The following is a 22,707-nucleotide window of genomic DNA, read 5'->3' on the forward strand; positions in this document are numbered from 1 at the left end:
ATTCAGCATTTATTTTTTTGAATGTTCTAATGTTTTGCGTATTTGGAGTTGGGTTCGACTGATTTTTCCTACTTCTCATTTCTCTAATAAGGATGATCTTCTCTTCTCTCTTTTATTAAGAGTGATGGTAGTCCTTTGGTTAAATTGATTAAGCTTGTTGTGATAACTTTTTCTATTTGGATAATATGGCATATGAGAAATTATGCTCGTTTTCAGGATAAGATTGAGGTTTCTAGGGTTATTTCAGTTATTAAAGATTTAACTTGTCTAATGGAAATTCATCTAAAGCTTCACTGAAGAATGATATGTTGGATTTCAACGTAATAAAAAAAAATTATATTAATACTCGTACTGGTAAAGTTCTTCGTCATCTTCTTGTTAGATGGGAGTTTCCTTCACCAAACTTGGTTCAAATTAACACTGATTGGGCTGCTAGGGGATATCCTGGTCTTGCTACTTGTGAAGGTATTTTCCGTGGGAGTATGGGGGAGTTTATTGGAGCTTTCTCTGCGTTTCTTGAAGTTCAGACTGCTCTGGTTGCTGAGTTTTATGGGTTATACATGCAATGGAGGAAGCTCAAAAGATGGGGCTTACTAATGTTTGGCTGGAATGTGATTCTGCTTTGGTTTGTGCTACGTTTACTGCTAGAACTAATGTTTCTTGGATGCTTCATAATCGATGGAATACTTGTCTTAATTACTATAGGAAAAGTTTAGGGTTACTCATATTTTTCGTGAAGGAAATGTGTGTGCTGATAAGTTGGCTAATTTATAATTTATTCATAGAGAATCTTTTCATTAGTATAATATGTTATCATCTAGTCTGTATTGGATTAGGATTCCTTAATCATATAATGAAACATGAATAATGATTAAATAATACCTGGTAGACCCGTGATCATATGGCTGAGGGACGAAGACATGATCTTGATCGGGTTCCCCTTTAGGGTGTATCGCTTAGAATGGAATTATGTGAGTAGAGAGACAAAGAGATGAGAGGCTCGAAAATCCCTTTAGGGAATTAGTTTCGGCCGTGTGATGTTAGAATATGAGGGTGTCTCTTTAGTTGTCTGATAATCTCTATTTATAATACACCTAAGGGGAAACCCTAATTATTTATGGTAAGAGTAATTACGTCCATCAAGTAATTACCAATAATATAATAGGATAAATATGGTAATTGATCAATTAATAAGATAAATAATCGTGAGGTGCCACATAATATTCTTACATTCTCCCACTTGGCCAAAGGATTATTTATTATGAGCATTAGATAAGTCTGGTCAGATTTTAATACTCATTTTAGTCCTAAACTGTAATTGTAGCAGAGAAATACAGTCTTTGAATCCGTATTCAACTCAAGACCCCCATTAATCATACTACAATACAAATTTAAAACTTAAGTAAATTTTAGGATCAATTGATAAGTAAGCCCTTTAGACTTTGATTTGTACAGTTAGTGTCTATGCATAAACATATTTAAGGACACACAAATCAAGGTAAATGAGGAAATTTTATTAAACATAAGTAAGTACAAATATGCTAAATAAGGTCTTTAGATAATCCCATCTTCGAAACATGTTCTTCAAATACTTTAGGTGGGAGACCTTTAGTCATCGGATCCGCAAGCATATTTTTAGTACTAATATACTCAACACAAAGCTTATTTTCCTCAACTCGCTCACGTACGAACAAGTACTTTGTATCAAGATATAATCCAGCGCCACTCGAACTATTATTGTTCGAAAAACTAACGGCAGCTGAGTTATCACAATAAAGCTTCAATGGCCTGGAAATGGAGTTAATGACTTTGAGTCCAGCGATAAGATTTCGCAACAACATTCCATGACAAGTTGCATTGTACACTGCAACATATACTGCCATCATTGTTGAGGTTGTTGTTAATTGCTGCTTATGACTCTTTCATGAGATAGGTCCGCCTGCTAACATAAAGATATACCTAGAAGTGGATTTCTTGTCATCTTTGCATTTTGCAAAATCAGAGTCAGAATAACCCACAACTTCTAAACTGTCACTTCTCCTATAGGTCAACTTATAGTCTTTTGTGCCTTGTAGATATCGAAGTACTTTCTTAGCTGCTTTCCAGTGATCTAGACCAGGATTAGATTGATACCGACCTAGCATTCCAGCAATGTAAGCGATATCTGGATGAGTACAAACTTGAGCATACATAATGCTTCCAACTACAAATACATAAGGTATCATCGCCATTTGCTCTTTTTCAGCCTCTATTTTTGGACATTGAAAAGAACCGAAAACATCTCCCTTAATTATTGGAGCCACAGAAGGAGAGCAATGCTGCATGTTATAACGAGTGAGGACACGATCAAGGTAGGCCCTTTGGGATAATCCTAAAATCCCATTAGCTCTATCTCGGTATATTTCGATGCCAATAACATAAGCGACCTCTCTGAGATCCTTCATGTCAAAATTATGCGAAAGTATGCGCTTTGACTCATGCAACATGTCTATACTATTACTTGTCAATAGAATGTCATCTACCTAAAGGACAAGTATAGTAAAGTTGCTCCCACTCATCTTGAGGTAGGTGCATTGATCCACTTGATTCTTAAGGAAACCTTGTTTCTTCATGACTTCATCAAACTTTATGTACCACTGTCGTGAGGCTTGCTTTAGCCTGTAAATGGATTTCTTCAGCTTGCAGACTAAGTGTTCTTGACCTTCAGGTTTAAAACCTTCTGTTTGTTGCATGTACACGTATTCATACAAGTCGCCGTTAAGGAAAGCGGTCTTGACGTCCATCTGATGTAGCTCTAGATCAAAGTGAGCTACGAGGGCCATTACGATCCTTAAGGAATCTTTTCGAGAGACATGTCAAAAGGTCTCTTGATAATCAATTCCCTCCTTCTGATTGAACCCTTTTGCAACCAATCTTGTTTTGAAGCGTTCAATGTTTCATTCTGATCTAGCTTGGTTTTGAACACCCATTTAGATCCTACAGGTTTTACTCCGTCGGGTAATTCTACTAGATCCCAAACATTATTTTTCTTCATGGAGTCAAGCTCATCGAGCATGGCATTATTCCATTCAGAAGACTGATCACTAGTAATGGCTTCATTGTAAGAGGTAGGATCAGTATACCTTCCGGCATCCATTTCTGCTTTAGTCAGGTAGGTTACATAATCATCAAAATTAGTAGCATTTTTAGTTCTAGATGACCTCCTGAGTTGATTAGCGGGTTCTGTATTGTACTGATGTTTGTCGTTCAGGGTTCCTTCATTCTCGAATGGATTCAGAGTAGCATCAGGTTCTAAGCATGGAGTAGGTGGTGCAGTGACGCGCGTAGTGGGTACAAGAGGAGTGATCAGAGGCAAATTAGTAGTCGATGTAGATCTCCCCCCCCCCCCCCCCCCTCTTGTACTTCTAGTAAATCCAGGTAAGGATTGTCACTGCTCCCACTGATCTTGAAATCCTCTAGGAAATGAGCATGCTTGGTTTCTACAATGCGGGTGACGTGGGAAGGACAATAAAATCTATAACCCTTTCAGTGATCGGATACCCGATGAAGTGACAAGTTATTGTTTTCATGTCAAGCTTCTTTAAGAAAGGGTTATAAACTTTAGCTTCAGCAAGGCAGCCCCATACTTTCATATATCTAAGACTCGATTTCCTTCCAGTCCAAAGTTCATAAGGAGTTTTAGGGACAGATTTGGAAAGAACTCTATTGAGTATATGAACTGCTGCTTTTAATGCCTCGGTCCAGAGGAATAAGGGCAAATTGGAGTTAGCTAACATACTAGGCACCATGTTCATTAGGGTCTTGTTTCTCCTTTCAGCAACACCGTTTTGTTGAGGAGTATTGGGCATGGTGTATTGGTTCACAATCCCTTGGCTTTTACAAAACTCATAAAATGGACCAGGGGCTTGTCCCAAATCAGTATGTCTATCATAGTATTCACCTCCTCTATCTGATCGCACAACTTTTATTTGAAGATCAAGTTGTTTTTCAACTTCAGTTTTATAATCTTTAAAAGTTGTAAATGATTCAGATTTTTCCTTAATGAAATACAAGTACATGTAACGAGAATAATCATCTATAAAAGTGATAAATGAATTATGTCATGTTATTCCAACAATGTTGTAAGGGCCACTAATGTCAGTATGAATAAGTTCTAATAATTTTGAACTCCTAGTGGCACCTTTCTTAGTCGTGGATGTCATTTTTCCTTTGAGGCATTTGACACATGTTCCAAAATCAGTGAAATCGAGAGATGGTAAGACTTCATCCTTCACAAGTCAAGATAAGCGATCTCGTGAAATGTGGCCTAAACGTTGATGCCACAACATGGATGAAGTTTCTAAGTCTCGTTTTCTCTTGGTCTTTGTTAAGTTCTCATTAATATTATATGATAACAAAGATTTGGAGAAGCTATCATCTAGTTCTAACTTATAGAGACCGTTATCCAGAAAACCAGTACCAAACAATTGAGAATTTAAAGAAATAGTAAGTTTGCCATGACCATGTCTAACTTTGGTCCTGATACAAGATTCCGAGTAATCTCGGGAATATATAAGGTATCATAAAGTTTAATACATTTTCCAGTTTTCATAAGTAATTCTAAGGTTCCCACACCTTCGACAAATAGTTCTTGTCCATTCCCCATCTTAAGTGTTTTTTTGTTTCTTTCCAGCTTCCAGATTGTAAGGAATCCCTGGATTGAATTGGTCACATGAATCATAGAACCAGAGTCAAACCACCAAGTATTAGTTGGAACATTTAAATTAAAGGACTCAACTATCATATTTAGATGATTACCTTTCTTAGCCAGCCACTCCTTAAAGTTTGAGCACTCAGACTGCTTATGTCCTACCTTGCGGCAAAACTTGTTGTAGAACTTGCTAGTGGATTTGTTAGAGCTGGAGGGTGCACTTGCATCAGTTTTAGGGACCTTATTAGATTCCTTTTTATGGAATTTGCCCTTCCGCTTCTTTGATTCAGCAGCCATGAGGTAAGCAACATCTGGTTTCTCCAGCTTCAGGCGCTCTTCTTCTTGAACAGTCATAGCAATCAACTCACTCATGGACCATTTGTCCTTTTGAGTATTATAGTTGACTTTGAAGGCTTCAAACGCAGAAGGAAGAGAAGTCATAATGAAGTGGACTAGGAAACCTTCACTGATCTCCATGGCTAATCCCTTAAGTTTACGGGTCATGTCACTCATCAAGATGTGCTCGCGAATGCCGGTGCGCCCGTCATATTTTGTAGCCACCAACTTCAAGATAAGAGTACTAGCATGCGCTTTAGAGGTTCCTTAAAATTGTTCCTCCACATAAGCTAGATAAGCCTTAGCGTTAGGTGAATCAGGAATGTCTCCTTTGATGATTGGGCTGATGGAATTCTTGATAAGCATAAGACACATCTTGTTACTCCTTTGCCATTTCTCATAAGCCATCTTATCTTCAGGAGTGCTCTTATCAGTGAGGGCAAGAGGAGCAGCTTCAATTAGTGCATGATCAAAATCCAGCATCCCAAGAGTCAGCATCAAGGAATCTTTCCAAGAAGAATGATTTTCACCAGTCAAGGTCTCAATTCCCATATTAGGGGTTGGTTAGACGACGAATTAAGATACTTAGGCTAAGGAAAAAGTTAGGGTGACATAGGGAAACTTAGATCTAAAGCAGGCATAAGTAAGAACCATTATGATAATGAAGTTGTGATAAAATCTATTATAACATCAAAATAATATACTAGATTAGGTTCTACTTTAAACAATCAGCTTTCACTTTGGTTAATTACCAATTATTTAAGCATTATGAACAATTATAAGTAAAGTATGTGCAATAAGAATGTGACACGTCATCTTTGGACAGAAGTAAACATTTAAGCTTATGCACATATTAAGTTTGCAAAACACAAGTGCAACAAACATCGTTGGACATAATAGAAATAATTGTGTTTTTGGGCAAATGTCATGTGAATATTTAATAATTAAGTGTACTCACAAGTAAGTGAAGGTGCTTAATTAGACTCAAATAATAAGACATAACCCATCATCGTTGGACTGAAGGGAGACTCCTGTTATTAAGTTTAAGCAAAAATTTTAATTTTAATTTTGTCAAACTTAATATTTTTTTTAAACATAATTACGATATCATGAGATTTACCATATTTAATTCGATAAATAAAAGGAAACATGTAAATATATTACTCGTAAACCCGATAAGGTGAGTAGCGGAATATTAGGGATTTGATTTTAGATTTGGTCTTCAAAATTTTAATTAGATTGATATGTTTCCGAGTTTGACACGACTGTTATTTTCAAAAATAGTAATAATAATAATAATAATACTCGAAAATTAATAATACTCTTACAGTCTGTTCTTAGAATTCTGAATTCTTTATGAATAGATATAGTCTACTTATGTATTGGTTTTTGTTAACATATGAATTTTGGTCTAGTCTTCCCATATTTTTTTATTCTCTTTTTTTATTTTTATTTTAAATAATATTTATTTTTTAATATGATGACAAATGATTGTTGTTACTTGAGGTATCAACATAGCTCACATGTCAAGTTACGTGAAAGATTTTATTTAAAAATATATATAAAAATGTTTTAGTATTTATATATTTGTGAAAAGAAAATTGTAATTAAAGAAAATTTGGGGAGATTAATTTTTACAACCAATAAAAGAAAATCATAATTATATTTGATAGAATGTTTATAAAAAATAAAAAATTCATAATAATTATACATGAAATTTAATTCATAAACCCGTGTAACAAAAACTAACAATGATAAAAATAACTAATTAATCAATTAACATGACAAGCGTAATCAATTACGATGATAAACCTAATCAATTCAGTTTTTTTTATTAATTGATTATGGTGACATATGTGATTAACAAGTGCACCATGAAATCTGGTATCATTAATAAGAGAAAGTACACGAATGCAAGTAAATTTCACATTCTAACCTAATATTTTCAATCAAATAACAAAAACTAAATCTATAAACTGATTTAATTATAAAACAAAAAATGTTACACATCAGTTTCTAAAATATTAGGTTAAGTATGCTCATAATCAATCCTAGACACACATACATATCAATTTTATACATTTGAGTTAATTGATCATAAATCAAGAATAGTGTTATGATACATAAGAATTTTCTTTATTTTATTACCCCATGATATTTTAATATATATTATTTAAATAGTTACTAAAATAAAATTTTCATCTTAATCATATAATTATAGATTTTTTTACTCAATATACTTACCCGAATCAAATAGCATATATTAATATACCATTGAGATATATATGATTTTGTACAATTTTTATTAAAAGAGTAAAAAAAAAGTATTTATTATTATTATTATTATTATTATTTATAATATATTTATTTATTATAGTTATAATTAAAAAAAAAATCTGCAATAAAAATAAGAAAAACTGTCTCTTGTTTGCTCTTTCATTTATGTGTTTTTCCACGTGGTTTTAACATTAAATAGAACAATACCTAATTATTTTTCAATTTAATTGAAACAAAAAGCCTTGATTATTTTCAAGATTTTTTTTTCTTTCTGTTATTGGCAAACAATATCAACCAGAATAAGTCAGACTTCACACCATTAAACATCATATTTTAAATCAATTTAATTCATACTAAATATTAGATTGGAAATAATGTTATATGAAAATTAAACTTTCTTAATTTATAATTTTATATGATATTATTTACATCAAATTTTATTAAATTGGATAACAATACTAAACTATTTATATTCTAGTATATTTTAAAACATATATTATGTTGATTTTGATTTTATAAAAGAATACATAAACTTTTTTTGGATTAATATAAAATTTTATAAGTATGATTTACATGATAAAAGTTTTCAATAGTGAATTTAAAAAAAAAGTGATTTAATAAAAAACGTTAAACAATATAATTTGTCCTCGTGTAATTTGATTTTTTAATTATATAATTATATAATTCTATTTCTTTCAGATTGTACATGTATTACTTGTGGTGCTCCAATAACATTTACATATAAATAATGAACAATGATACATTTATAATCATTTTTTTCTATACCTATCTTATAATTTTTAATATTATTATTTTAATTGTTTTTTATTATTTAATAAAAAATTATAATTTGATAAATTAGGAAGCTATATAGATGTGATATTTTTTAAAAATATATATAATAAAACAAAAATTATAATTAAATAATATTAAAAATGATGGTATTGAGAGTTGTAGGATAAATAGAAAAAAAAGAGTAAATTGTGAATATATCATAGTTTTTATTTAATTAAAAATTTACTATTTATTATATTTTTTTATTAAAACTATCAGATCATAAGTTATATACAATTTCCTAAGTTATCAAAGTATAATTTTTCATAAATCATTCCCAACTTTATAAAATTCTTGTAAGTATCAATATAATTTATAGAAGAAGAAAAAAGGGCTTACCTCCTAAACAACTACGAATGAATCTAAATAAAGATTTGAATCTTCATAAAAAAAATATAAACTAAAATAAAATATAAACCAATTATGTAATTTCTCCTATTAAATACTTAAAGTTATTTTCTTCAAATTATTCAAGAGTCATTCTTATTCAATAGAATCTAAAAATTTATTTTTATAGATTTCTTTTTTAATCATTTAAAAGGATAACACTAGAAAAATTCCATGTAAATGAATTATGATTATTTATTATATAATTCTTATGTATACTTCATTTTCTAATAATTTAAAAAAGAAATTGTAATGATTATGTAACTATTAATTATTTTAATACAAAATCTTCTTTTATACAATTACTATATTCTTCTGTTTATTTCAATAATAATTTATGTTAAGTAAGGGCTACTTCTTCCTTCCTGCACCTCCATACCTTCTTGTGCCACCCCCATATATTTTTTATATTCCAAAAATACCCTTTATTAATATTCCGGATTACATAATCTGAAAATCTTTTTCTAGATCCATAATTAGCTTCTGGATTATGTAATCCAGAAGCCTTTTGTGATTAGCTTCTGGATTACATAATCCAGAAGTCTTTTCTATACATAAAATTAGCTTCTGGATTATGTAATCCAGAAGTCTTTTTTTCAGAGGAGTGATTAGCTTCCGGATTACATAATCCGGAAATCAATTTCATATTTAGAAAAGACTTCCAGATTATATAATCCAAAAGCTAATAACACATCTGAAAAAAAAGGCTTCGGATTACATAATTCGAAAGCTAATCTTATGTATAGAAAAGACTTTCGGATTATGTAATCCGGCAGCTAATCACAAAAGACTTAATCCGAAAGTTAATTCTGAATCTAAAAAAAGACTTCCGGATTATGTAATCCAGAATATTGAAAAGGATATTTTTGGAATACGAAAAATTTATGGGGTGGCACAAGAAGGTATGGAGGTGCAGGAAGAAGCAGTCCTCCATACGTTCTTCTACAACATTCACAAATTTTTATTTTTATTTAAAAGTTAAAGGGTAGTTTATATTTTGGATTATATAATTTAGAATTCTTTTTCCACATTCATAATTTGCTTTTGAATTATGTTTGTTTTGAATTATATAATGTGAAATTCTTTTTCAATTTCGTTCTTGAGCTACCTTCACAAATTTGTTATTCCAAAAATATTTTTCTGAAAAAAAAAATTAAAGTATAGTTTATATTTTGGATTACATAATTTATAAATCTTTTTTCATATTAGTAATTAACTTATGAATTATGTAATCTGAAAGTCTGTTTTAGAATTCGTAATTAGCTTTCGGATTACTAGTATTTTATAAATATGAGATTAACTTTTAGATTATGTACCGGAATATATTTGAATTACATAATCCATGAGTTACTCTCAAATAAAAAAAGACTGTTAGATTATGTAATCTGAAATACTATTTTTTTAAAAAATATATTATGGATTACATAATTTGGAAGCTATTTCTGAATCTGAGATTAGCTTCCGAATTATGTAATTTTAAAATATTTTTTAAAAAAAATCTTTCATATTCTATAAATACTTCTAAATTTGAAAATTATCTTATAGATTATGTAATCCAGAATATAAAAGATGTGAAATTTTAAAGGTTAATTTATTTTTTACAAAAGAAAAAAAAGGTAGTTTCATATTTAGTATGGGTGATGGGGGAGGTGCAGGAAGAAACAGTCCTTAATAACCTTCTTCCAGGTTCTTTTACCAATTATACTCAAGTAATAACAAAGGGGAAAACTAAAAACCAAGACGCTATCAGGTTACTGTTGCAACACGAAAATGGGAATCTCTTGTTTTTTTTTAGTTTATAATTACATAATTTCTACCAGTTTTAAGCCTGATGTTATGTTTATTTTTGTGTACTTTTATCCTCCCAAATTATGAGAAAAAATCATAAAAATTAGTGAAAGTTGATAAAAAAAATAATCATAATATATTTTCATAATAAAAAACTATTAAACTGTCTTGTTACATAGGTATTCCTAAGTCCTCTCGTTATGAGGCAAATAAATATCATGCAAAACATTGATGGACACACATTAAAAAAATTAAACAAGACATGAGAATAACTTAAAGCATCATATGATACAAGATATATACCTTATACTCTAATATTATGTTGGCAACTAACTTAAATAAAGTATCTAGAGAGCAACTCTGACATCTTCAACTAGCTTTTGAATTTGAATTAGATTCTAAACCAAATTCTAAGAAGATTTTCATAGATTACCTTTATAATTGTTATTGGACCTATTATATATTGTTGTTTGATTTAATGATCGATACATATAAAATTTTACTAAGGTTAGATTTTGAAAGTTTAATTCTCAACGTGAAAGTATTAGAAATCTTGTATAAACTATTAATATATTATTTATATTATATTATAGTAAATTATATTATATTATGGTGAATTATATATTATATTATGGTGAATTATATATTATATTATGTTATTCTGAATTATAGTAGTATAGTTATACGCTAAAATGTTCAGCAAGGTCATAAACATTAATATGATAATATTTTTTTTTTATTTTTAAATGAATCAAAGAAAAAAAATGGATTAATTTGTTTTCTAATAAAAAATCTATCAAAACATTTGTATATTTAACTTACCATGATAAGATTTTAACTCAACCAAAAGGGTTCTTTTATCCAAACCAACCAACCTTTGAATTCTCAATTTAACGGACTAGTTATGCATGTGATTGAATCATGTAACTCAATCTATTATACCAAGTTAAATGGGTTTACTTTCTTATCAAATTTAATCCATTTTCTCATGTTAGTCTTTGAAAAATATAAATTATTGCATAATCTCCTTATACGTGTCTTTTAGTTCTTGGTTTGTTTGAATATTCATAATTTTTCTTTTATAAAGAGAATTCTATTGGATATCTATAGAAGAATACTCAATATTTTCATTAGAGCAGTTTACTTAATTCCTGAGTTGATGAAGAAGTCTGTTGATTTGGAATCACAGGATGGGTAGATGTAACAGATGAGTAATTGATTTCTCAATTATGGTACTCTATTTCTTTTTATTGGTCTGTAATAATTTAGTGATGAATCGCCAATTTTAAATTTTATCTTTCAAGTAGGATTTTGTTATCTTCTTCTTTTTTCTCTCAAAAATGGAAATTTAGGGAAGATCCTTTGTTTCTTGATTTTTTATTTTTCTTAACTTTTCGATTTTTGAGTTTTCCGCAAGAATGTCTACAATTATATTCTGACACTCAAATAAATTCTTGGTTTGAGTAAATATGTTAGTTCAAGATTAGGATTACCTTTGCCCTCATCGATATTTTTTTATTTATAATAGTTGTGTTAGATCTTTGACGGTACGAATGATTAGGTTGGGCCTAATGGATTCCAATTCTCTTTTAATAATGATTTGTGGGTGTTTACTATAAAGTATTCGTTAATGACGTTGTAAATTTTATATGTTGTTTGGGAGGTTGTCTGTGATTTATTGAGATGTCGAATAGTTCTTAGTACTTAAGTAACATTGACACTTGGTAATACATTATGAGTCTTCTTCATCTCAGTACTCGGTAATACACTATGGGACTTCTTCATCTCAGTACTCGGTAATACATTATGGGACTTCTTCATCTCAATATTCAATAGTATGAGATGTCAGATAGAGAATATTCGACAATACATTATCGAATCTTGTCATCTCGATATTCAGTAATATAAAATGTTAGATAAATTTCAATCAGATACTCGACAGTTTATTATGGGATTTTGTCATCTCTCTATTCAGTATTACAACAATCGAATTTAGAAATGATTTATATGACTATTTTCATGTGAAGGATTATCAAGAATGAGAGATATCATGAATTTTCTTTTTTATCAGTATCATAATCATCAGTATTAAGTTCAGATAACAAGCATTAAGGCTTTATTTTAAAACTAAAGCCAAGGACTGGCTCAGGACAATAATATATTTCCGTTCACTTCGACTATAAGCACCCAAAGAAACACAATACGCTATCAGTTTTGGTAGACATTTTTTAAGGCTCAAAGTCATGTGTATATTGTGTGGGGAACAACATAAGACACCATACTTAACAACACAAGAATGTCAAGTCACCGTCATACCAGTCCCAATTGTAAAATATGGAATTAGGAAAGGGTAATTACATTTCTCATAACTAATATTCAGCTTAGAAGATCTGTTCTACCTGCTGCTTACACCTAATGTTGAACCGAGATAAGTGGTTGAGTGAGATGTCCATTCTGCATTTACTAGATCAAAGCCAGAAGTACACCATTGCCTGTTCATATAATTTTTTCAAAGGTGAAGAAGAACACAAATAATTCAAGAACAAAAGCTTGCCCTAAATTATCCCACCCTCGCACCATCAAATGCAAATCATTATCAACTAGCCTCTCAGTATGAGAGAATCAAAGAAAGGAGACATTATGCAGGTAACTGAAAGTTCTCTTTTCTCAAAGGAAAAGGCAAAAGCATTAGATTATACATTACCTCTTGAAGAGGATCCAAAGGAGTATCCCTCTTAAGTGGGGGTTTTGGGGTTTTCGCTCTTCTCATCTCTGATTCCATTGATTTGAGTCGAGTGTGTATATCTTTCAACAACCTCAAATGCTCTTCCCCATTCACTTCATTCATAACCTCTCTCATAGACTCTTTCATTGCATTGAGTGTCACACTCTCAAACTGATCAATTCTCTGATTCAACTTTTGAAACTCTTCTTGAGCATTGCAATCCACATCCACTCCTTCTTTTTTCTGCCAAACAAGGGGCTTCATGTCTTTTGGACTGGGTATTTTGGTCTCAAGATTTGCACTGAGCATGCTCTTTAGCTTGTCCATACCAAATTTAACATTCGATCCAATGATTTCCTCAGACACCAAGTCTGGCTTTGTTAACCTGTTATCTGTATCTGAAATCCATTTCTCAAGTCTTCTTTTCCCAGGTTCACTTGTTTGTGGAACTTCAAACACATCATGGACATTACCCGAGCACGAGGGAATAGCCACAGCCTCTCTATCCTGTGTTTGGTTTTCTGTACCTGAACAACTAGTGCGTGCTACTGTATCTGTTTGGTCAGAGGTTAACTTATTGCTTGCCTGTGAAAATATTGAACACGATCTCCCTCTTCTGCTCCTCAATGTGGTGCATTGTTCTCCTCCTGACTCTTTACAATCTGAAATCACTTTCACTTTTTCATCTAACCTCACGATCTGGTTCCAGTATGCATCAAGACTTCCATGTGCATAGTCTTCTGATTTTCTTGGCAAATCCAAGCTTGGAGAAGTGGCTTCTTGGTCATCAGTCTCCAATGTTCTAGTAACCATATCTGGAACTGGAACAGGACTAGGTGATCTTTCTCTTTTCCGAGCAGATTTCAAGTTATTCTTAAACGGAATAGGGGGCAATGAAGTTAGCCTTCTTACCGTGCTACTACTAGCTCTATCATTTTCTCCTTGATCATTTGATGCACTTCTACTTAACAACAGGTCTTCAGTGAATTCAAGATCACTGGCATTGAAATCAGACCCCAAGGTGAGAAGTTTGTTTCTATAAGCCAAGATCTGAAACTCAAGAGAAGCAATTTCCATTTCCTTCTGATACATAAGCTCTTCAAATACTTCAAGAGTGGACTCAGCATGATCTATCTTCTCCTCCGCCATTCTCTTGTAGTGACTCGCCTCCATCTTCACCGCAGCCTTCTCTCCTTGCAACCGCAGTATCATGTCCATGGCTTCACTGGCTGCAGTTGCAGAGGCTTCTCTTTCCTTATCCAACTCTGCATACAGCTTCTGCAGAAGTTGCTGCTGGGCACGAAGTGTGTCCTTCATGACTGTTATATCACTCTCAGCCATGCTGTTTTCTACCATGTGATGCTTAAATGTTGACGCAATCAGCAATCACTTATTCCTAAACACATAAGGTAGCAATTTCAATTTCACGGCAAACACAGTACGAGAAAGCAATACTTGGATAGAATATAATTATATTTCTCTCCTAAGTCATCAATTTCATAATTAAATTAACATAATGGCTCTAAGGTACGCGAGCATGGCAAAATATTATAAACACATAACCTAAAATGAAAATCAACCGATATTTACCCTCATGCAGCACAACACAACATTGATCAGAAAGCACAACAAGGTTATACATCTGACGATGACGATCACAACAAATTGAGGCATATTAATTCCATCTAAAACTAGGCAAAGTAGAAAATCTTAACAATAGTAGCTTTTCAATATCTTCTTTCCACAAAAATTCGTAAGAAAGCGAGGTTTACACAACGGTCAAAAAATCACCACCACGCTTTTCTAACATATTTATATATTCCGAAACCAAAATTTACCTAACAATTTTATTTATTTATTTCCAAACCCTATGTTTATTGCATCAAGATTGAAAATGAAAGGTTAAAGGTTCATTCATTACAGGAGCAAGAAAAAGAAAAGAATGAAACCTGTGTGTCTTGGGGGTTCTTTCAGTATTGCAGAGAGAGGAGGAACCCTAAGGTGATGATATGGTGGGGAAAAAAACAGAGAGTGAGTTTCGTTATGACGTACAGTTACATTACAGACAAAATCGAGGTTCGTTAACGTTTTTGTCTTGACATCATTATGATGTTCCATTGCATTGCATCGTCTCCTCGTAGGTCCCTTCTGTTTTCTTGTTTTCTTGTTTTCTTTTCTTAGGTAGTCCCTTCTTTTCGATTCTTTCTTTCTTTATTTTCTGTTTGGTGTTTTAAAAAGTCGTTTCTTCATGCTTTCCAACGGCTAAAATGAACCACAACCACCACCACCTTATGATCATCATTTATAAAAGCCTACCGCATTATCAAATGCGCTTCCTACTTGCCTCCTCGTGCATCAAACAAAATCATTTCTTTTTATTTTAGGACTTAAATTTAATATACTGTTTAAACAAAAACTAATTAACTCATTATTACATTAAATTGGACTTTTATTTGAAATTATAAGCAATGTCATCATGATAAATTGCTCTTTTTCTCTAAAGATGGAGGAACTCTTTTCAACGCGTGATAAAAATACTTATATTACCTTTATTTAAAGTTAAATTTTCTAAAATGTTAATTTTTCAGTACGTTAATTTTATAAGTATCAATTTTTTTAGTTAGGATAAATAAATATCTTACCAATTTTTTTGTCCATTATATTTCTGTATGTTCGTTGTATAGATATCAATGTATACTTGTATTTTATTTTTTTTCTGGTCAGGACATATTACCAATATATTTGTTCCATTACATTTCACAAATAACTACATATAGTTTATCATTTTTTCAGTCCATTATATTGAGAGAAGTATTATTTACTCTCAGACCCCTCAAACCCAAATAACCGATGAGTGATGATGGAAAAAAGAGCTTATTGTGAACAGTAATCGGAGTCTTCTGTTGTTTTACACGGATCATATATATATTTCTTTTAAATAATTTCACATTTTTTTATTAAGCGAAGTTATAATAAGAAATAATTTGATATTATTACTTATTTGACTAAAAATATATTAAGCAAAAAACAACGATGTCCCGTAAAGAAGGAAAAAGGGATTTTTGTCAATATTGAAGGACAACTTGTTCACCAAAAAGAATATAATATAATAATAATAATAAAAAGAAAAGGTAAAGTAAGCGGTGGAGGAGACTAAAGCAGAACAAATAATAATAATAATAATAATATAATAAAATAATAAAACGAGAATGAACAGTAGTAAACAGTTGCCAAAATTTAGATGTATTGGATATACATCTATACTATATACTAAAAAAAGTTATTCACTGTATTTCTTAGGTAATTGTCGTGGATGGGTATTTTTCTCTTTACATAATTTTAAATTATTATAGTATCACTTTAGTAATTACTTCTATTGCACTTTGTCGTGTAATTTGATAACAAAATTTCAACCAACGATTTTTATATATACCAGACAGACAAAAACCTGCTTCGAATATTTTTCCTTCTTAATTAAAAAGGAAACAAGAGTTATACATTCGTAAATCAAAAGCTAATTTTTTAATGCATTTACTCTTTATTTAATTTTTAAAATTTATACATACTAAAAATACTTTGTTATTGTTTGGAATTCATTAAGTGCACAACAAAAATAACTACCCTGTTAATATTGCAAAGCTATGGAAAATTAAAGCTATTGAAAAATTATGTAGCTTTAACAATGTTCTTATTTTATCGAGTTCTGGAAGTGAAAACGAACTATGTTGTAATTATGACATTACTTAAAATAAAGACTTGCACAGTTAAATTTATTCCGTGTTTTCTTTTTATGTGTTTTGAGAATATTTTGGGCAAATGCAATATTTTTTATTTGAATTAATGAAAACATATGCCGTTTTGTATTTACATTTAATATATATATATAATTTTAGAAATGAATAATTAAAAAAATAATACAAATTTTAAAAATATATATACATGTATGATTTTATAAAATTAATATTAAAAAAATTAGGTAACAGATATTTTCTTAAAATTATTTAGTTATTTTTAAAAAAAAGTTATTTGCTTATTTATTTTATTTAGTATAAGTTAAAATTGTCTAATTAAAAGATGATATCAAAATAAGTTTTCAAATAATATTTTCTTTTATATAAAATAAACATAATTTTTTTTTATTTTACTTTTATTTGGATAGGTGATCAGATCGAGATATCTCAGATCAGATCTAGATATGTATAATCTCTAAAATGTAGGATACATGGATATAAATTTATATATTATACAATTATAAATTATATAAATTGACAATAAAGATTTATGTGTACAAAAATAAATATATTTTTCATTGTTGGTTCAAAAAGATTTGTTCTTTATTCTTATAATCATAATAAAATTTATACAATAAATTTAAATGTTCATAAAATTAATGTATTTCTCCTTTTTAAAATTGTGTTAGAATTGTCAGAAATCCAATAAATATTTTTTGAATTTAATACTTCATCTATATGTTTTCTACACGTATTCGATACTCAACATGATACGCGAGGTGAGTAGGTGAGGGTCAAAGTTTCATAAGCTAAAAAATAGAAACCTTTCAAATATCCTACCGTTAAAAAGAAATAGAAATAGAAAATAAGTTATAAATAAGTGGGGTGGGTACTTGCAAATGTAATATAACGTATAAATAAAGACATGAACTTATTTAAAAAACCTAAGTCTTTCGTAACAAAATAGAATTTCCGAACACTAAAACTTCATAGAGAAACGCAATTCTGATTCCTGAAAGCATTTGTTAAAAATTATATCATCCATAATTTTGTTTCGCAGTAGTTAAACACTAAATAAATAATCTATTACCCATCAAGAGAAAGAACTAAATACCAGAACCAAGAATCTCCGTTATCAAACTCAGAAAGAACGCATGATAGGTAGCTTCTTTTTTTTGTATATTATACTCTAAGGCAATAGTGCTATCCTCACTCTAATCCACCGGAATCTCTACTTCCATCTTCAAACCCGAATTGCCAAGAATCTATCAGCAAAAGGGATGATGGTCAAGAATTTTCATATGAAAGAAGGCACGCTAACAAATATCGAACTAAGAGCAGTTTTCAGTATGCACGGTGTAAACCAGCATGAGTATGAGGATGTATGACCCTCAAACAATCATGAGCTAGAATTCTGTTGTATGACCCTCAGACAGTCATGAGCATGAAAATGCAATATCCAGTGACCAAGAGACAAGCACGAGTTTTATGCTAATTGTAACCTATGAACCAAAAGAAGATACTAAGTTGGTTTAACATATTGGCAGGTTAAAGTAAGAGACCTTTACCACTACAAGCTAATATATATGTATCATATGGACAACTGTGCCTTCTAATTTACAGGATAAATCAATAAAATAGAACTCTCATTTGACATTATCAGTTCATCATTGCATTGCTACTTAATTTCCTTCTTTAAATCTTTGTTCAGGCCCTAACAAGCGTTAAAATCATATTAAGGTGAAGGCTTTCCATATGTTTGAAGTTAATGGTAAGATCACAATAGATATGAAGGAGAAACAACAAAAATAATAAAAGACTCGGTGCTTAGTGTGTAGCCTATTAAACGATTGTATAAATTAAACTTAAGATTTCTAGTGAAGCAAGTCATGCTAATATCAGTACCTTCACGAAGTCAGACAAGACTAATGAAGAATCCTTTGCATAGCCAGCTTCCTCAAGGACCTGTGTAAGAACTTCCTGTATGTACAAAGGAAAGAGAATACATTATGCTGTTATAAGCAGATCACATCATCCTTTTATATATTTGGCAACTGAGATATTACAGGACATACATGGAAGATACACTTCATATAAAATACTTTTCTTGGTTAATAAATGATTGTGCTTCTATGTTTTTCATAAAAGAAATATAAAGATGTTTTTCACCTGGTAACATATACACGGATACAACTTGAAAGCTAAGAAACGCTCTTATCTTAAAAGGATGAAAAGTGCAATTAGAACTACAAGTTGAGAGCCTTGTAAAAGATAACAAGCTTTCAAAGAAAGGTTTATCTCATCTCTTAGGCTACATATTGTCTTTTGCTTAGTTTGCAGCTTACGTGGCTCATACTCTTGTATACAAGGAATATTGTTATTGGCACTGCTAATTGCTTGAAACATCCAATTCCAAAACTTTATTTCAAAGGAACAAAGGTGAGAAGTAACCGGTAAAGTGTTTCCCCTCATATTACGTGGGCCAAAATAATTACTGAACACAAGCACTGGTTTGGTAGAAAACTAGGAAGGTGACCCGTGAAAGGTCAATACCGCTATGATCTGAGAAATGTTTTCACCACACATTAATAATACAAATAATTACCAAAGTATCATGTTTTGTTTTGATTTCCTATACAATCTTTAACACTGGAAAATAAAAGAGCAAATAGCATCTTTACGGATAGATTGTATAAAGACTTTTTGCAGTGTTATTTATATCACAAACGGCCATATATAATAATTTGGTGATTTTTATATTTAGAAGTTTTTTATTGTTTACAAGAATGGAAAACACACTGAAGAGTTTATAAGTCAATCAACACTCCCTAAAACTATTTTAAAAGTCATATCAATAAGAATTTGTAATTGATAACAGAGCACTTTCTATACTCAGTGGATAAAAACTAAATTCAACACAAAGTGAAAACAACTTTTTAATTATGTATAACCAACTTTTATCGAATAAAATAAACAATAAATTGTAATATAGTATATGAAGAGAAGAAAAGAAAAATTAAACAGCATGAAGCAGCAAAAGAAAGTAGTAATTATATAAAGTGACCTCTCTCTGTTGCTCAGAGATGAAGGATCCAGACAAATCCCTTAAAGCCCTGAGCATGTCATGGAAGGTCACTTTTCCATTGCAGTCGGTATCATACACCTTGAAAATGACTGCAAAAAGAATAAGCAAAATTAAAACAATGATTTGATCTATCCGTGTCTATGGTTGAAAATAGGGAAAATAAATTGATAATGTTGATAATATTATTTACATTGAATTTTGTGTTGGAGAGTGGCGCGGGGACTGAAGGCAGACAAGAAGGCAACGAATTCTTTGAAGTTCAATCCGTCCAGCATCCTCAACAAACTCTGCAATGTTATAAATGTTAACACCGCAATTGAATTGAATGGAAAAACTGAATCGAGAGAGAGAAACCTGAGAGAGAGGATTGACGGCGAATTCGGGAATGGAGAGGAACTCATCGGAGGAGATGAAACCGCAGTTGTTGCGATCGAGCTGACAGAAGCGTTGGTACAGAGAAACAATCTCCTGCTGCGTAACTACACACGCGGAAAATCAAAGACAAGTAAATGAAAATGAAATTAAAATTAAAATTGAAGGATTTGTAGTTAGTTAGTTAGTTAGTTAGTTACAAGCGTGTTTGCAATGTTGCTGAACCTCTTCGATGTCGTATTGGGTGAGCATGGAAGATGTGTTGCCCATGGCTTCTTGGGAAAGTGTGTGTATGTGAGAGAGAGAGAGAGAGAGAGAGGGAAGAAATGAGCACTGCATGATGATTTTCCAACTGCCCCAACTACTTTCTTCTGCTATGCATCAATGAATTTGAAAAGGTCTATTTTCGCCATGTGGAAGCCCAACACCTCCACACTGCACATTTTTCCCCTTTTTCTCCACTGTATCAAACTACATCTTTAATCACTTAAATCTTACCAGGTGTTTGTTAAGATCAATTTTTAGATTTTTCAGAATCGAATTTTTAATTTTATATTTGGTTTTATTTTTGTAATAATAATAGTGCCCTCTGAAAATAATTTTTAGTTATATTTTCCACACAATTTTTTTGTTAGAAATAAAATCTAACTTTTCTAAAATAAAATATATCATATTATTTTTACTATTCCGTGAAATAAATAACTAAGTTTGTTCATGTTACTCTTGGTTTAAACAAAGTTATACAAATATTTCTAAAAGTAATATGAACAACGAAATTTTCTAGTAACTTTAAATAATCATTAATTATGAACATTCATACTTTTATTCCCTACAATAAAAAAATCTTACAGTAGACACCCTCTGTCTAAAATTAAGTTACATTTCTTCAAATGCGTATATTATGGTATAAAATTATTGGTAGGTTAAAATCATGTTCTGGCCTATATATATGCCCCAATATTTGAAGCATATTAGTATTTAACTAAGTTTGTTAGAAATTGAGATGATTAAAGGAATGAGAAAAATTAAGTTATTTGAATTAAGATAAATAGGGTAAAAGATGAAAAAAAATGAAAGAAAAGTTTTCCAGATTGAAATTTTAATTATTTTAATTGATAACAAAAATAAAATTATAAATTTACTCATATTTATTTGTGTATTTCAGTTGTTTATAATTAAAATATTATTTTTTATATTGTTGAATAAATGATTTTGAAAAAATATAAATTATGTAACATTGTCAAAACATACAAAATTATCGGATATTTAATCTATTATGGTACAATACATAGTACCAATAGAAAGAAAAAAACATATTCATAATAATAGATAAAAATATATATCATTCAAAATTTTCCCTAAAGTTATTAATTTGATGTTAAGTAGAAGTAGTCAATTATTTTATTAATTTGAGATTGAGAGTGTGCTCTACCATCAAATTTAATGTATTCATTTGATAAAGTTGTAAAAAACAATTATTTAATATTAGCATATACTCACACCGATCATGACACTCGATATCTCAATTAAAAGATATGAACTATTAACTATCAATACATAAAGATTTCTTAAATAAAAATAATTTTTATTTAAATATTTATAATTATAAAAACTTTAATTAAAAATAATTTTTATATTAAGTTTAAATAATAATATTTTTATAATTAATATTATTATATAAATTTTTGTTATTATAATAATTATATGCATTTATTATTATTTTATTTTATTTATTAAATATTATATTATATAATCGATTATATATATAATTAATTATATGTTATAAACTTAACATATATAATCAATTATATATATATATATATAATTATAAGTTAATATTATAAAAAATTTAATCGATTATAATCTTAACATATAATTAATTATATCTATATATATAATAAATAAATATTTAATTATTATATTTTAAAATTAATTTAATATTTAATCAGTTTTAAGTAAAATTATTATATTTAAAAAATATTATAAAATTTGATTCAATAATATAAATTATTTATTTTATATATTTATAAATAATTAATTTAATTAGAAAAAAAAATTGAAAAATATTAAATACAAACATAAATTAAAAAATAATTAATTATGTGTAAGAAATAATCGAATTATCTAATAAAAAATAGTGATATAATCGATCATGTAGTTACACTAATCGATTATATCAACTTATTTTGGTAAATTGAACAACACACTAATATACATACGAGAACAAATAAGATAATTTTAAATATGTCATCTAATTTTATTTTATTTTATAGTTGAAAAAGAATTCATCGTTATATATCTATTATATTTTGTTGCTCATAAATCATTAAAGTGTTTGATTTAAACAAAATCGATTCACTTTAATACATTGTTCTCTATTGTAAATGCAATATAAATTATCAAAAGTTAAAATCTTGATAATATTATTTAAACTATAAATAATTTATATTAGTACTATATTATTAAATAGACCACCCTTCTT

General features: G+C 29.8%; 2 protein-coding genes across 2 annotated transcripts; both read right to left on the reverse strand.

Annotated features, from left to right (window-relative positions):
• Positions 1–12,453: 12,453 nt before the first annotated feature.
• Positions 12,454–15,328, reverse strand: LOC137807420 (uncharacterized). The gene is made up of 3 exons (XM_068608056.1): positions 14,987–15,328; positions 13,017–14,433; positions 12,454–12,804 (listed from the first exon to the last, which is right to left on the reverse strand). The coding sequence occupies exons 2-3, from the start codon at positions 14,391–14,393 to the stop codon at positions 12,781–12,783; spliced, it is 1,401 nt and encodes a 466-aa protein (XP_068464157.1). The 5' UTR covers positions 14,394–14,433; positions 14,987–15,328; the 3' UTR covers positions 12,454–12,780.
• Positions 15,329–17,754: 2,426 nt separating this feature from the next.
• On the reverse strand, positions 17,755–20,710 carry LOC137807421 (uncharacterized). Its single transcript, XM_068608057.1, has 6 exons — positions 20,426–20,710; positions 20,208–20,332; positions 20,044–20,140; positions 19,833–19,942; positions 18,674–18,748; positions 17,755–18,033 (listed from the first exon to the last, which is right to left on the reverse strand). Exons 1-6 carry the CDS (start codon positions 20,562–20,564, stop codon positions 17,983–17,985), a joined length of 597 nt encoding a protein of 198 aa, XP_068464158.1. The 5' UTR covers positions 20,565–20,710; the 3' UTR covers positions 17,755–17,982.
• Positions 20,711–22,707: the final 1,997 nt, after the last annotated feature.

Source organism: Phaseolus vulgaris, chromosome 3 (assembly GCF_000499845.2).
Source record: "Phaseolus vulgaris cultivar G19833 chromosome 3, P. vulgaris v2.0, whole genome shotgun sequence".
Lineage (NCBI taxonomy): Eukaryota > Viridiplantae > Streptophyta > Magnoliopsida > Fabales > Fabaceae > Phaseolus > Phaseolus vulgaris.